The sequence below is a fragment of the Anopheles coustani genome, chromosome 2 (genome assembly GCF_943734705.1).
Source record: "Anopheles coustani chromosome 2, idAnoCousDA_361_x.2, whole genome shotgun sequence".
NCBI lineage: Eukaryota > Metazoa > Arthropoda > Insecta > Diptera > Culicidae > Anopheles > Anopheles coustani.
The window spans coordinates 41,158,590-41,175,756 of NC_071289.1; the positions used below are offsets into that span (position 1 = coordinate 41,158,590).

The window sequence follows — 17,167 nt, forward strand, 5'->3', positions numbered from 1 at the left end:
ATATATGTCACATATACATGTATAGTGTAGAAGTTTATCGGTTATATCAACAACAAAAAAGTAACACTAGTATTCAACATTAGCAACATAAGTAAATAACTGAAAAACATGTGTTTAAAATGTTTGAATTTGTCAAACAAACTTATTTGGATTTAATGTTGTTGTAATAATTACCGCGTGGGTAATAAATCCGTTGCAAAATTCAACACGGTTGTGCAATCTCCGTTCACTGATCACTGATAATCCGCCCCATGGTCAATGATGCCCCGGATAACCGGCGTTCCACTGTATCATTTTTTTCTCCAACGAATCCAAAACTTTATCAAAACAAAATTTTTTAATGTACCAATTTGAAGAATAGTTTTCAAAATCCTCCATTTCTTTGTTAAGGTTTGTCTGGTCGAAAAATTCACTCCGCTAGCTCGGCGTAAAGGAAGAAATGATTGAAATTGAAAAAAAAATCAATTTAAATATTTTTCTAAAACATTATATTGTAAAGTTTTGGGAGTTATAATTACTAGAACTATTGATGCACAATGGGTGATTGACTTAAATCCCCCTACGGCTTAGTAGGGGCAAAAAAAGAAAATGAAAGAAAAAACATTTCTGATTACTGCGTGTAAACTGGGCGTAAGGATATGTCTAGGTTCAAAATGTGTATGTGGGTTCGGAACTTGAACCCTGTCTCCACGAACGGAACTGCACAGGAACAAAAGTAAAGTTTTAATTGCGATAAAAACTTTCCAAATTGTTTAATCTCAATTTACGTACAACATTGTAATATGACATAAATATTAAATAACCCTACTATTCCCTGCGTAAGTTGTATGTTTAGAAAATAATCATTCAAACGGCTGCTTTGAAATCTGGTGAATAAGACCAAGTTTGACAGTTTTATGGCAAGGAGGTTTGACACATGGACGGTAAGCTGTCACAGGTCATTCACCACATCAACAACATTAAATCCTCGTTCTTCTCTGAACTAAGGAACCTTCACTTTCAGCCCGTGTGCGTTAATATTTATTAAGTGGTTAATCTACCGATAGTTTCCGCGGTGCACAAGTTTGTTAGCGAAAGAATCGATTGCGTGAAACGGCGTAGCATCAAACGCCATCAACCTCAGCGCACTGGCAGCTTCGATCTGTCAGTATACAGCAGCGTAGTGGCGACGGCGGTAGCATCAGTGCAGCAGGCGACTGCGAAGTTCGAGGAACAGGAAATAACTCGTGCTCCATCATCACGGCCTCGGCATCAAAACATGGTAATGAGGATTTGCAACAAATCTCCGCCCTTCCGGCAGTTGAAGTTTGTGGAAAAAAAAACGCATGTTATCTCATCATCCTGAATGTGTTCTTTATTTTCATTCCCACGCGGCTTTGTCATCACAGTCGATAAGCGAGTTTCTGAAAGACCTACCCTGCCACAACGAGGAAAACTTCTCATTGTTCAATACCGAAAATGGCGTGAAAACCTCCTCGAAAAGACCCTCGGTCTACATACCGACGTTGGATATTCCTTCCGAGCAAGGTATGGCTTTGTTTTGGTTGATCTTGAACCTTGTACGTGTTTTCACATGGTTTTTCTCATTTCATTCTCGTTCTAGTGATAGTCACTGAGAAGAAAAATATTCTTCTGCGGTACCTACAGCATCAGTGGGACAAAAAGGTGAGTAAAGTTGTTTTCTATTCGACCCGATTATCAGCAGATTACTGACGAGGGGATTTCTGTTTCTCTATCTGCAGAATCCTTCAAAAAAGCGAGAACTTGAAAACGCCACCAACGACCTGCATCGCAAACGACCCCGCCTTGACACACGCGACAATAACAACACGTAGATATAGCAAGAATGAATTGCGGAAAGAATCGCATGTAATTTGGAGCCACGGGCCGAGTTGCATGCTCGTAGGAAATGCGCGGAAACTATAGCGATTCATAAATCAAACAGAACAACTTGCCGACGCTATTCAGGAATATTTCAAGAGTATAAGTCCGAAATGGATTATCAGGAGCCTCCAGCGACTGCGTCTGAACTAGAAGATAGCTGGATAACATCAGATTATCGTGCGTTTAAATATTTTGCCTACATCAAATACGTATAAATTTAAAACAGTCAACATCTCAGTCACTAGGAGTAGCTCGTCTCGCATCAGAGCATAAAAACCAAGCACAACGGCTATCCTATAGAAAACTTTTTCAACTCAACCATGTTGGAGCTAGCAAACGTATGATTTATCAGATTCCATATGAACTAGTCCCCAAATCCTTTTGTAAAAGCTTGCCTAGCGTAAATGAAAACAATTCATCCTCTGTTTTTTAGTTGTCTCTAAAGGGTATTTTCTTTAAATTGACATTCTATGTTTTGATTGTTTTCCAAAGAAAGTTGTTCCTGCTCAGTTTCCAGTGCATTTCTCTGAAGCCTCAATTTTTTATTTTTGGTTTCGTAGTGATGTGTTTCTTCGTTTAATTAAGTGAAATGGAAAGTATATTTAATATGGCCCATAATAGGGCAGTTTCGGGGCTAGGCTTTTTACAGATTACCTCCACGTCGGACTTTCCTACTGTTCGTGTCGCATAATCCGGTCTTGTTTTCTCATCAAAAACATCCCCGAAAATACGATTTGAAGTAGGATCAGGTGAAATAATCGTCTTCTCCGGTCGTTATAGAACAGTGAAAAATAATTTGGGGTCACATTGAATGCTGCACTAGGGAAAGTTCAGGAGTTTTCCCACCAGTCTCGTAATACTTCGATAAGGGTTGAGAATAGAATGAGCCGTGGATAGGCGGAACAAGGGTGGCGAGAGGATAGGAATCGTTTAAACACCCCTTCGATGTGGCTCTGTAAATTAGAATACAAAATACTATGGAATAGAGTTTCAAATGCCGAAAAGAAATAAGTCAGTACCAATCATAAATTAATAGTACTTGTTTATTCCTCTCAACACTGAACGAAAAAAGCCCTTGATTAACAACGCAATCTAATGCTCATATGTATTCTGAACGGTAGATCGTAAATTAATATTGTGCTTACGATTGATCAATATATCAGTTTAATTTGTTTTCAAGTTACATCAATAAATAATTTTATCAATTCTTTTTTAAAACGCCATAAAGAAATTATTTTTATTAATATTAAAGAGGAGAACATGTCAGTCAATAATTAAACATTATCAGTAACCTTATAGCAACCACAATAATGACTAAAAAAATTTCCTTTAACTACAGGATTGTTTTACTTTTGTTACACTTACATACACTACACACTCTACATACACTAAACATAACGCTCTACGGGAAACCAATCAATGTTCGTTTTGAATGTTGTTTTGTACACAATTACACGTAACCAAGTGGAAAATTTATTTCAAAGAATTTGATTATCTCAATTTAGTTAATTTAGGCGTGTCACGGAGGGTTGTAAAGCTTTTATCATTTTCTTTTGCAATTCATGTTCAAACATGTTTTTGGACGGATATACTGCATTCCGTCCCAAAGGATCATATACTTTCCCATTATGAAAAGTTTTATCCAGTTGCGATGATTACAAACTTGTGCGGTATCGCTGCATTCGACAAAGTTATCCTTTTAATTCTTCAAACACCAGCAAAGCATATTATTTAGTACATGTCATAGAGCTAGTCGCCGCAAGACCCACAGGCAACAGATGGGGGAGACAGACTTCATCCCCCCGGGGGTAGCTCATTTCCGGTCGGTCGTCGATGGTTCGGACAAATGAAAACCAGAACAACCGAGCATCGGTTTCTCGTGGCACATCAAACGGCAATGTGGCACACAATCTTCACCAACCGACTGCAAAAGTTGCACCGCGCACGCCGGTAACGCTCGTGGCAGCTTTGTGGGGACAGGGAGGTGTGGTCGAGGATAAAGTTTTCCCCGTTCATATGCATGCGCCCATATGTGTGTGCACGCCGATGCCGATGGGAACGTGCTGATAGGGAAATATGAACGAATGTCAAAGTTGCAGCGTGTGGGAGGACGTTGGCTATGGATGGGCCAAAGATGGAAGAGAGTGTATGCATGGTGGAAGTAAGTAGTTTCCCTACGCTTACATAATGCCCTTGGCAGTCAGCAGTGAAGAGGCTGGCAAAGTGTTCCTCAGTATCCATTGGTTCGGTATTGTTCCAGTGTTGAATCTACATTGCTCATTATATGGGACATTGTGACCCATTTTGGTTGACCCATTCTCGTCGGTGATCGACTTGTGTTTTTCGCGGGATCATGAACATTTCGTTCGATGTGTTCGGAAAACTTTCGTACGCACATTATCGAACAGCACACGATGGTACTGGCCCAAGCCCAGGGGTTAACGGACTCCCGTGTTCGCGGGGTAGAAAACAACGCCCACACCTTCCACAATGAGCAACGAAAGGGATAGGCACAAAAAAAAAGAGGAAAAACATGATCGGCTTTCGGCGACGTAACGAAAGATAAACATATGCTCACGTTTGTGCGCTCCATCCGGTTGGAGATTTTCATTTCAGCATCTCGTGCATCTCGCCCACCGGTGGACCGGCGGTCACGTTCACTCCCGTACGCTCTTTTGCCGTTCGTTTGCTCTCGCCGTTTCCCAACTGGTGGAACTCATTTTCCTCAACCAACCAGCTGGCGTTGGTGAGAAAAGTGCCGAGTGAAACGAGCAGTTGTGAGATTTGCGGGGAATAGATGGGTCACATCTATGAAGTGAGCCAGCTGGTACACACATCGATAAACCACCGGTGGCCGGTGAGCGAATACGTCCCTTGATACGCATTTTATTTCATCCCCCCTCTGCCGTCCCCGTTCATCCTTTCCACCTGATGTATCCGTTCCATGGTGGGTTTTTGGTGGTGTTTGTTTGCGGAACGACGACGAAGACGACGACGGCCTCTAACGAGCGACAAACAGGTGGTTAATAATAAATACCATCGTGCGCGGACGGCGGACGAGGACGCAATACGATTGATGAAGGGCGCTGAGTTTAGGGACAAACGTTGTCCAAAATGTGTAACCTATAAGGAGCGTATGATTAATCTGCGTGGGGTTTTATTTCGCGGAACATACCGAAGGACATAGTTGTATCCGAGGAATGAGTAATGCTTTTCAAAATTTACTTCTTTCTTACTTACTCACTACAGTTCTTAACCTGACGAACGAAGCTATGCGGAAATTAATGTCAATTCAACCAATAATGGTTGTCTATTTGAGAACTTCCTATCTCAGCAAAACATGAGATATGCAAAAACAAAGTAACGAAAGGAAAAGCACTTCCGCCGTGTGGTTTTCCATGTCCGCCATCGGTTGTGTGCCGGTGTGGTAGTGTAGTGTAATGGGACACCCACCAGGATACTTAACGGGGCCATTCAATGTGGTAGTAAAATCCACCATTTGCCACGCACATTCGAGTGCAACATACAAACAGCTGAAAGACGTAGCAAAAGGCAGCATATTTTTTCCGTGTGTGATTCGCACGTGAGATTTTTCCTCGGCAAGTGCGATAAGAACCATGGTGGCAGGAACGATGCTCATTGGAGCAGGACGAAATTGGATTGTACAGGATGTGATTTTTTCTACACACGTTCGTGCACATGCCAAGGTGGAAATGATAACGTAGACGTGCGTGAATTGCCAAAAGTGCCGGAAATTGAATTACGTTACCGAAACAAAGTGAAGGGGAAACGATTGTAATGTATCATACTGCGGGCAAAAGGAAAAAAAGCGGGTGCGATGTATTCGAGACGCCCGTTTTAAGTGCTTGATAAATTAATAGTATTTTATCACTGCGGTTTTGCTGGATGTTAGGAGGAAAAATGGATTTATGTGTCAAGCTTGATCGTTTTCTTCACATCTCGACGTTTGCTGCCGATTATATTTCTTTACATTTAACCCTTTATTTGTTTATTGTTTTTTGTTCAACAGGAACAGGGATGTGTGTTTTAGACAAACCGATCCCAGTGTCGCAACTGGCGTCCACGTGTCGCCTGCGGATTCCACCAACACATGTTACACGCGCTGGATTCGCCATTCGCGCTTGTCCTTGTCATCTACGCTTTGGGAGTAATCACATCTTATGGTGGGCAAAAGTAAGAATAGCAGTAATAACAGTACTAGCATAAACCGGGAAAGGATTCCCTTGTCCGAAACGATAGGAAGAGACACTCCCGAGCGAGTGTGGTACGGTTTGCTCTCGTTTTGAGAAAATGCTGTGGAAGGATTTTTGAGCAAGGATTTGCGTTTGTGTTTGAGATGAGTATCAATCTCACTACTAGCTCACTGGCAGCTCACCACCGGAGACACTCAGTAGCCCCCCACCCCGCCGTTTTGGTATCCATGGCCTACTCATCCGGCTGTATACGCTCTGGCCGTGCTTCTGCTCGCACAACTCCATACGTTCGAGGTTCGGGTTTTCTTCTGGGGCACGCATCGCAGTGTGCACGGACGGACGCACGGACGGATCAGCATAGGCAAGGAATGTACACTGGCCAGACAAACCAGCCAACCAGTCAGCCAGCCAGCAGGCGTTCAGTAGATCGTGAGTGTTTAAACGCGCCGGACGTTCGTGTGTCGCAACCAATCGTGTCGCGTGTTCGCCAAACTTTGCTTCGCCAAACTAAATCGCCCTTCCGAAGCGCGTCGAGCTCTCGTCTGCTGCCCCGTCCCCCTGCTGGTCAGTCCCGCAAGCGGTTACTGCTGACACACAGCTGACTACGGCGCTGGTGGGTGTGCTAGTGCACCGGGAAGGAAGGAAGAAAGGTGCCAGCTGAAGTAAATACTGCACCGTTTGGTGTTGGAGTGGTTTTTCGTATGTCAGTTATTAGGAGCCCGGACGACTCCGCGGTCCACTGTCGATACGGGTTTTTGGTTAACAACAAGTGCCTCGGGGACGTTTTGGGGAGGGGTGATCTAGTACTGCGTGGGACTGATTAGCCTTGATAGTGGTCTGGTGACGAATACTCTTAGCCGATGGTGTGTCTGATTGTGTTCCGCGCAAAGTGTGCTCCAATCGCAAGCTTTGTACCATTCGAAGATCAAAGGACTATTCCACCGAAAATGAAATTCTCCCACCGTTTCACAGCCATCGTGAGTCGGAATCCTTGTGGTGAATAAATCTGCATACCTTACGAGGGAGAATGTTTCCCCACCGCCCCCGGAACGATTGGTTTAGAACACCCGCTACATTGTGGGTTTTATCAAAGTATGCTGTGTGCATAGCTGTCGGGGAGTTGAATCCCATCGAGTCGCTTCTTGGAACGCCGTGTTCGCGGGTTCATTATTGGAAAATTCGCATTGGGTCTTACGCCAGGCACCTCTTCTTCCGATGCGTCCACGTTCGCCTTCGCCTTCCTCGTCGGAGACGCCCGCACCGACCATGGAAACCATGTGGCCGGATGACGATGTGGGAAGCAGAGCAACAGCACAGATGCAATCCTCCGTGCGGTGCGAGTAAAGGGTGGCCTCGGCCTCGGTGACGGTAATGTGTAACGTTTTGGGAAAACACTCACACTCCGGGCAAACTGGGCACTGGGAAAACGGGTTACGGCGAGTCTCCGTTTATCAGTTCATTCAAAAACTTGTGACGTTGGTGACGTTTTATCCTTTCTTTTACTGAACATGGTGATATTTTTGTGTACAGAAACATGCCACCCTTGCGTCTTTTTTGGTTTTGGACAGGGTAAATTGTACTTTACAAATTGCTATCGTACGTCCACTTATCCGTGGGAAGTGATAAAAGTGTTATCATCATCGACATTGATCATTCACCAAAACTAAGGATCTGCGGAAAACCGTCGCTGAAACATCACCGTCGAGTGTGACATTTTTCCGTCCGTCCGCCGCTTTTCCGCCAATTTCCCAAGTTTTCTGCCTGCTTCCCAACAAACAAAAAAGTGTGCGTGCTTATTTGCCCGTGCGACTCGCGTGTAGTTGTGCCGCTGAATGAGATGAGAATGGCCACATAGAAGACGCGTTTCTATAAATATAATTCGGCGGCCTTTCAGGCGTGGTTGCTCAGTCCCGATCTTTCCCAACGCGCTAAAAAACCCAACCACCCGGCGCTGCTGCCGCCCCGGTTTTACATCCCGGTGGACTTATTTTCATTCTGATTTGTTTTTTTCTGCTCTTTTCTTGTTTTAGTGTTGAGTGTTTTCCCCTTATTTCTCGGCATTCAGTTGCATGTTTGCGATTCAGAGGTACAATTGGTACACGGTAACTAAATTAATGAAGAAGCATCGAGTAGAATTGTGGTGGATCAGAGTTTTGGGGGAACTAAGAGCCTTGGTAGTTTTATAGCTGTGTAAACGACCATGTGTGGTTGTTTGATACACGCAAGAGTGGAGAAAACAAGGTTCCATTTCAGAATGCTGGATTCTTTAAGTTTTATAATCTTATTTATTGACTCATTCAATGATGTGATGAAAGGAGTATTTGAGTAAAATTGACGATCAATGTGGGATGTTCAAGGAAGAAGAGAGAAAACCGACAAATAAATTACTACACGCAAACCCTAACACTATCAAACCACCGGCTGCCAACGGTGCGACTTCTAGCGAGTATATTCGAGGCCTGTTAAACCCCGGAATTCTGCATGCTTGATCCTCTTTCTACCTCTCGTGCAAACTTTGATCGAATAGCGACGACGACGACGACGTTAACGACGGCGATTGCAATCGAAAGTGAAAATATTTGTTTTTCCCTCCCAGCTCTCCATCTTTCCACTCGGTCGTTACCTTTCCACCAGACTCGTGGTGTCGTGTTGTTTTGTTTTTCGGATGTGGGAAATCCCCGGGAAAAAATATTTTCGCGATCTAACTCATCCGATCCGGGGGTGGGTTTCAGGGGTATACACGTTTCGTTCGCATCGCGTTTCGCGTGCTCGTTCCGTATGTTTTTCAGACCGGATTTTTCTTTTTGTTTTCCTTTCACAATTTTAACGCGCTCCCTCTCGGTTTCAGTTCTCGCTCAGTTCGGTTTATTAGTCTCGAAAGTAATCACACCGGGGAAACGTGAACCGAAATCGGGGATTGGTCATGTTACGGTAAAGTTTTACTACCATCGCGCTGGGCCTCACTCAATTAGAGTCGACGCAAAATGGTGATATTGCCGTGATTGGTAGGACTGTTAAAGTGGGTACATTGCGTTCATTGTTTTACTGTTCCTTACACATTAATTTGGGCCGTGTTGGTTCTATTTTGTATACACGTTTTGTGAACCGAGTGTTTTTCGGTGGAACGCAATTTTTTCACACGAAAAGAAACCACACATGAACGGAAAAGCAGGCGGCGTCGGTGAGAAGTGAAAGTGAATTCCTATGTGAGTAGTGGATGGCAGCATCCCTCGGTGAGAAACGACCTCGTCCGTGAGTACGATCACGAAGTGCGTGAGAAACACAGATCGCAAACCGACCGTGTGAGCTTTTTGGGAAAGGGAGGTTAACTTGTTTTTTTCTTCTTGCATTTTTCGTTGGCGTTTAACGACCCCGTCGGTTCATTCCTTGCAGTGTAAAGTTCAGCGGAAAATCTGGTAACGTGTAGTCGTGTGCGACTCGATGAATAGCAGTGTGGTTGGCCGGGTTTATTTCAATATAAAATAGTGTTGCTTGGACGTGTCGGTAGGTGAATGGCAAAAAGGAAGGTTGGGGAGAGTGGCGGAAAATTGATGGTGATTTGTCGACACAATTGTCACAGGTGTTAGATGGAATCCCATCCAGTAGCAGCAGCATCTCGTCGTCGCGTCGCGTGTTGAAATAACAAATTTGGTTGGGAAGATAAATATTATTCCTGTTTGTTCGTGTGTTCGATAGATGAGTGAAGTGTGCGTGTGTGTGTGTTAAAAAAATTATAATTTATAGTTTATCAGTCTTTGGGAAGTTTGGTTTATGCTCGTGTTTGGTGCGTGACAGCATCTCGAATTTGCCTCCCTTTTTTTGGGGTAGCCCACTTAGTAAGATCGATGGATCGTCAATGTCTTGTTTGCTGCGTTTGCGAATGAATTATTTGTGCAACTTGTAAATTGTAGTTAATAGAAAATATTAAAAAAAAAAACAAAACAAGTGTGAACCGTGTTGGAAAACCGCGCATTTATTCAACCAACCAGACAAACATCAGCATCAGCAGCAGCAGCAGCAGCAGCACATCAAGTGCGACAACCCTTATCACCGAGCCCGACATCAACAACCGATCAAAATGTATGCAAAAGTGTTAGAGTTAAGCAAATGTTGATTTTTGTTGTGTACTGCTTCCATTGTTTCTTTGCTGTTGTACGTTTTTCTAGTATCCAATTTATACTCGCTCTTTTTCCATTGTTTATCATAAACTTAGCAAATTATACAGGACTGCAAAATGTGTAAGGAATCAAAGAAAATAGTCATTTCATTTTAAGTACTTTTGCCATTTTTCCAATCATGATACACTACCCGTTCGTTCGTTTTCCTCTATGCAGTGTTGTGCTGTCCCAGTTCCGTTTCTATTGCTTGATGTCTTATTGTACCTGTGGCTGTTCCGATTTTTACATTTTTAACAAACCAGTTTCTCGGATCCAGCTTCTTCATGTTCCATTTCGTTGTCCATTTTCTCCGACAAAATTTTAGCTGTTTAAAAGTAATCCTCCAACTACCCTCCTTTTCCGAACACAAATACAAAGATGAAAGAATAGTAGAGCATTAAATCTGTGGGAGAATTTATAACTCTTCGCTTTTCATGTCTAATCATGTGGAAAAGGGAAAAGGAATGGAATGCAGGATATATTCCCGTTTCCGTTTCGAATAAGACAGTTTTCTGTTGGGGTTTTGCAAAACCCGCAAGGAAAAGTTTGAACCGCCACAATCGATGAATATTTAATGATCCACCTTGTAACATACTCGGCCCTTCCTAACTTAATCTTAGCTCCGATCCGATTGGGCCTGCAGAACCTCGCCGATCCAACCTTCAACGGCATGAAGGCACTATCAGCGGCTTTCGATTCGTATTCATCCAAGCGAAAGCAGTATTTGGGACGTCGAAGAAGAAGAAGGGCCATGCAAAGGATGTGCCCTATTTACATACATCCGTTTCGGTGGGTAGGCGGGATTTTTCTCTCTCTCTCACTCTCACAATCCGAGTTCCGATCCGATCACGCCGGACCAAATCCTGACAAATGTTCTGACAGCTAATCGAATGATAATGTGGTCCCGATCCGGGGCGATCCTTTCCACGCGGGCGAGCGTTCCTCGGGAAAGTTTATCACTCGAATGGACGCGAGTCCCCTCGGTTGCGTCACAGCGTGCTGGTCCCGAAGTCCGTCCAGGGCGTGGGATAGGATGGCCCCGGAAAGGATGGCATAATCCTTTCCGAAACAATATGTTGTTCCTTTCCCGATGGTAAAATGCTATCGATTGATCCGCCACCCGTCGATAGTCTGCGTGTATCTTGTTCGTTCATCAGCATCGGCATTGGCAACACAGGAAGCTTCGGCTATTCGGGCGCTTTCCGCTCCGCTCCGTATGAATGGAGCGCTGATGTTTGGTATTCACATGCAAATGTTTCCGTTTACATGTGTCGTAAAGGATAATACGAAATCGATCAATTTCCATCCCGGGTCTCACAAGTCCATTATTTTCCCTCCTCGGCCAGTGCCAGCTGGCGCTGGCGGAGTGGCCCCATCGTCAGGCTTCGGGTTCGTGTATCTACGTCGACGATTTTCCACTCCAAGTCATTTTGTTTGGACAACCAAGTTCGGTAAAGTGGTTGTTTTTCTGTTTGTTGTTTTTCACCGTTTTCCTTCGGTTCGAAGCAGTGACAAAAGAGGCCCTGGTTGGAAAAAATCACATCCTTTCCGGAAGCCGAGGATGTTGCGCGGCTACGTTAAGCGGACGATCCGGTTAGTTTGGTTCACTTTCGATACACACAAAAAAAAAAAAACGCGTTAAGGATGGACCCCATTCAGCCAAGATCGAGATCTTGAATCGCTCAATTTCGGCGTAGGACCATAACTCTTCCGGCTGGGACCTTCGCTATCGGGAATAGGCTAGCTTTATTTGATGGAAGCGAGTGGGATCGAAGGCAAAAACGAAAATGCAAAGTAAATCTACTGTGTGCAGATTTTTTGTTTTGCTTTTAAGCAGCTTCCACAACTTACAACGAATATTGAGTTGCCACAGTGAAGATTTTTTTCACTTACTGGAATATTTATCCTTCAAAGATCTTTTACTAAAAAGAGAAAACTCTTGATTAAGTTTCAATATAACCTAAGCAAAAGCAAACGTAATATATAAATAAATGGATTGTATTGATTTAAAAACACATTGCAAAAAATCTTAAATAATTGGTAAGTTTTTACACATTATTTTCAAATTTATTTTGAACACTGATAGAAGTAGGTCCAACTTTTTACACTTTGTTTGCCATCCACTCTAAATTGGAAAAACATTAGATACCATATATTTCCTTCCCAATCCGCTTTGCCTCAATAGCAGTAACTTTACGAGCTTCGCTCCTGCCTTTGGAAAAACGGCAAATGTTTTGCGTGTGTGATGGTGTTTGTGACCATCATTCCGGCGATTTCACATATTTACATAAGCATAAAATTCAATTTATTTCACCCCACCCCCATACCAGCTGGCTTGTTTTTTTTGGAACCTTTTTATTTACTTTTCTTCAGCGTTGTTTTTGCTTTCCGCTACGCTTGTTACCGGAACGGAGATCGTTCGTCTGCTCGTTGATCGTTTTTGCGATTTGTGGATGTGTCGTTTTTTGTTCGCTTTTATTTTTATGATACTTGCATTTTGTCGTTCATATTTCGCTGCTCCGTGCAAGCTAACATTCCAATCTTGAACCTTGAGGCATTGTTTATTTTAATGAAAATACCAAAAGTCTTTAAATAGAAGATGGTTTCGTTTATAAAATGGTTGAAATCTTCAATTTAGTGTTTTTCTTCAAAGTGAATCGACATGAAAGACTGGGCGCCTCCATTATGAACGTATGGGTTGACAATTGTTCAACCTCGAAATAGTTTTGTAGTTGTGTATCATTATGAATGAAGAAGTACAATATTTCTTTCTCGTATATCGTTTTAAATCATCCTTATTTATGCAATTTTTTTTATCAATACCTGACCCTTATACTTTATCACTTTGTACAAGCTGTTTGCTATCACTCGTTGCAAAACTGAGGAGTTCCTCTACGCAATACGTAATACGATTGTTCTATTTTCATCGCACTCAACATCACCGACTCACCAACACACGGGCGCTAATCAAATCGTGCTGATTCGCTGATGGCTGTCACTTGTCACATAATCTTTTCCCCTGATTTTCCGCATTCTCTCTGCTGCTATATTTACCTTTTCCTGGGCCTTCCTATCATCCCTAACCCTCTTTCTCTTCTCCCTTCTGCTCTCACCTTCCTTTCCTGAGCGCTTGTTGCGTCAACAACAGGCGTGTTGTCGTGCAGCGTTTGGAGATTTCTTTTTTATTGCAAACAAACGTATAAAATCAAAACCTTATGGCAGTTCAACGTGGATAAAAACAAACAAAAATAAAACCAACCCCCTCTACGGTTGCGTGACCTGCACACGTTTGTTCCCTGACCTAACACGCAAAAGCGTATGCATATTTTAGAACGTGTGCCATTTCCATTCGTCACGTGAATGGAAGGGAACTCCCATGCGCTGGAGCGAATGCGATTTTCAATTGCTACACCAAGTGGGTGACGATGTAGGTGGCACCCAACTTAACGCGACAAATTTGATCAATGTCGGAAGCTGATTAGCTTATTCAGACATGCACAACGTTTACGTGGGCCAATATGTGTTGACTGTTAGGATTTAGAAAATAGCTCACAGTAGTGGCTGGCATGTTTTCCTCTAATATATTTAATTACCTATCGGGTTCGGTTCTGGCTCCGACTTTTGGGCAGCGGTTGTGACACGCGCGGGTAATTTGGAGTGGACAACAATGGGAAAAGTGATCTTTGCGGGCGAGTTACAAAAATGTCACATTTGGCGAAATATCAACAAAGACATTGGGGAAAAAATGGTTGAGACGAAAATAATGTCCCAATCACGCCGGACGAGGGTGGTTTTTATGGGATTGTTATTGCTACCAAACACCCCCTGTGTTTACCCATTTACTACGATATTGCATTAATTGTTCATTGTTCGTGTGTATGTGCGCGATCATATTCTTCCTCTTGGTTTTTCTTGGTCACCCAGGCTGGGCATTGTTATTTATTTCTGTTGTTGAGGCACATTAAGCAGTCCAACCAGCCCGCCAGCCAGTTGGATGTTGATATTTTCGTCAAATATCATCGTCTGCAACGAACGATGCGTGGGTTTTCTTCATTTTTCGCAAAATGTCTGTCTGTTTTATTTTTCCTGTGTTTTTTTTTACCTCACGTAGCTTTCTGTTGTGTTGTTTGCTGACATTATAAGCACACCAACACACCGTTAAAAATCGCGATAAATGCTCCTTCCGCGGCAGTAGCATTTTGCGGAAGATTTATCTGGTGGGATATTTTTAACCAGTTTTTCCCTCTTTTTGTTTTTATTTCAAAAATGCTCATCATCCATATTTTCTAACCATCACTCACTGTCGGATCGCTAGGTCTATCCCACATGGTGAGATTTGTGTTTTCTTTTGCTTTGCTTCATCATTTAGGCGAAGATATCATTAACCCCTTTTTTCCTTCTTGCGCAACACTCTGCCAAACCAACCGAACCTCCTTCAGCTCTGCCCCATATCTGTTCACCGATACCGTCATTAAGTCGTTAAGCATATTAGTGGACTTTTCTTAATCGATCGATAATGACTGCGAAGCGTGAAAAATACCCTCCAGCTGCCCCCCCCCATCTTTTCTCCTTTTCTCTTTCTTTCAGCGTAATCCTCTTTCGATCATTATATCCAAGCTCGGTGACTCGAAGCAAGTCGGGTAGGCAAAACTTCAACAACTTTGCCTGATCCGGGGAGACGCGTAAGCAGTAACGAAAGGATTAAGGATTTACCCGCGACTCACCCCCGCCCGAACCAGGTCCACAATTGCCACCACCCATTTGGCTGGTTGTGCCGGTGTGTGTGTGTGTTCGGTGCCGTCGCCGCCGTGCAACAGGTGGTTGTGTTGTGCTTGTGTGCGGATACATTATGGCGTTGGCAAAGTGTGAAGAGACAACCTTCATTCATGCTGCTGGCATTATTGTTTGCTGAAAAAAAGTATTGCGCATTGAAGAAAAGGGGATCGCGTTTTGTCTGTAAGTTTGAAGAGGGCACTACTATTTTAAACCTCTCCTACTTAAGCAGAATCCGTATTTTTCCTTATTTATATATTCTTTCAACTTGAACAAGAAGGACTTTGGACCAACTTTGTATGAATATACGCATTTCTCACAAATAAAAAAATTACTAGTTCATTAGTCTTATTGGGACAATCTATTTGATTACAATAAAAATCTAAGTGGAATAAAGCACTAGGCGCCCCCATCATTTTAAACTAACAGAGTAATTGGCTGATTCTGCTTTTACCTTCCTAGTATTTTTGGTATGATAAATATGAACATACAAAAATATAGTACAACTTGTTATACTTATAAACACTTTAAAATCAGCATCACATGAAATTTACATGTTATTTAATTCGAATCAGATGAATGGTTGAAAACAATTTTGCATCAAGTAATGCAACTACTGTCACCATCATCCGCATTTAAAAATAACACACAAAACTTTTTAAAATTTTAAAATAGTTTATATTTAATCAGATGGCTTATCTTTTTAATGAAAATGAAAATCAAAATTGTTTAACCATGCAGCATTGTTCTTAATCGTGTTATTTAAATATCAGAAAATAGTTTAAAAGCAGTGTGTGTTTGAGTAATTTTATCTTTTGATTCAATACGCTGAAGACACGCCATTTTTGTCATTATTTTTAGATATGACTATGAAAAATTTATGTAAATACTGAGCATTTATAAATAGAATGTACATGCATCTTCATAAATATCAGCTAACCAAGAACAAACGTCGCTGGGAGATTGATGTTTGAAATTCAATCCTTTCCCATTGTTTAAAACCGCCGTTTGGGTGAACAACTGAAGAGGCGTCACATCGTTACTCTCAGACCGACGGTGAAGGCGAATCAAACCGATCGTAAAACAAAACACTTCGCCAAAGCGCGATCACCCCCAGCCATACCCAGGGCCATCAAGGTTGGTTGAACTCGTTCGATGGCAGACGGCATAAAGGTCTCCCGCCCTTTCCTCTAGCGGGGGGCAAGTGTATTGCATTCGGTTTGCCGCATCTGCCCTTTCGTCTTACCAGCCCATCGCGCCAGAGGGCAACTGTTGTCCTTCTTCGTCGCCATTTTTCGCCGGGAACGTGTGTTTTCGGGTTGTACCGCACTATTTTTAAAACTCCCCCTAATCCTCGGAATTATTCACCCAGTTGGGCCGGCTGGCTCAGAAGGTGCGATCGCTCATCGAGGAAGAAGAGTGAAAGAAAACAAACACATAGAAAAACAAAAACGAATGGACTGCTGACTAAGCCAAGGGACGAGGTCAATGCAACGGGCGGGGTGTGCACGTTGGCAAGAAGTACCAGTTTAACAATGTTTTTTCACTCCACCGGACGCCACCCCGGCCCGCCCGTCGGACCAGCTACCAGCTTTTTCCGAGCTCCGTTCTACTGATTTCGCATCATCAGTCATTTGTGTGCATGGCTGAAGGATGGATTGTTGAGTCGTGTCGTCTGCGTTGCCGTCGACGGATTGATGTGGAAACATAGTCCCACACTAGTGAAGAGTGTTCTAATAATAGTCAAACCTCATCATCGCTTCCTTATTCCACCTTCCACCTTCAGCCAGAGGAAACACCTGCAGCGGCATGCTTAGTAATAATTTTTCACATTTACCCCACATGCTGCCGAATTCCTATTATTTTGCGAATGCGTTTTACGCAGCGGTGTCCTTGGTAAAGGAAAACATTGCAATTCAGATTGATTGAAAACAAAAAATGCTCAATATAAGTAAAACCATCGCTTTGAAGTTATAGAAAATAAATGATCTAAAAGATCTCCAAAATGTAACTCTTCATGCACGCTTACAGTCCATTTATATGGAAACTGTTTCCGTGCGTTTCTTTCCTTGACTTTAAAACTATTTTTCAATGCGGGTAAAAGTTCGACAATGTCTTTTTACAAAATAATAATTTTCG

General features: G+C 42.8%; 2 protein-coding genes across 2 annotated transcripts in view; both read left to right on the top strand.

Moving 5' to 3' along the window:
- The first annotated feature begins 952 nt into the window (after nucleotides 1-952).
- On the top strand, nucleotides 953-2,317 carry LOC131262450 (DET1- and DDB1-associated protein 1). The gene is made up of 4 exons (XM_058264454.1): nucleotides 953-1,261; nucleotides 1,389-1,527; nucleotides 1,604-1,665; nucleotides 1,743-2,317. Exons 1-4 carry the CDS (start codon nucleotides 1,259-1,261, stop codon nucleotides 1,833-1,835), a joined length of 297 nt encoding a protein of 98 aa, XP_058120437.1. The 5' UTR covers nucleotides 953-1,258; the 3' UTR covers nucleotides 1,836-2,317.
- A 7,381-nt stretch (nucleotides 2,318-9,698) lies between these two features.
- LOC131262350 (receptor-type tyrosine-protein phosphatase kappa) overlaps nucleotides 9,699-17,167 on the top strand; it is a 98,540-nt gene continuing 91,071 nt past the window's right edge. Inside the window, exon 1 of the mRNA XM_058264338.1 lies at nucleotides 9,699-10,178. The gene's annotated coding sequence lies outside the window, so the exon portion shown is untranslated. The remainder of the gene's footprint in view (nucleotides 10,179-17,167) is intronic.

Excerpts from the sequence above, each read along its gene's own strand:
- LOC131262450 (XM_058264454.1), top strand. Across the intron at positions 1,528-1,603 it reads GGATATTCCTTCCGAGCAAG|TGATAGTCACTGAGAAGAAA; the intron begins GTATGGCTTTGT and ends TTCTCGTTCTAG. Across the intron at positions 1,666-1,742 it reads AGCATCAGTGGGACAAAAAG|AATCCTTCAAAAAAGCGAGA; the intron begins GTGAGTAAAGTT and ends CTCTATCTGCAG.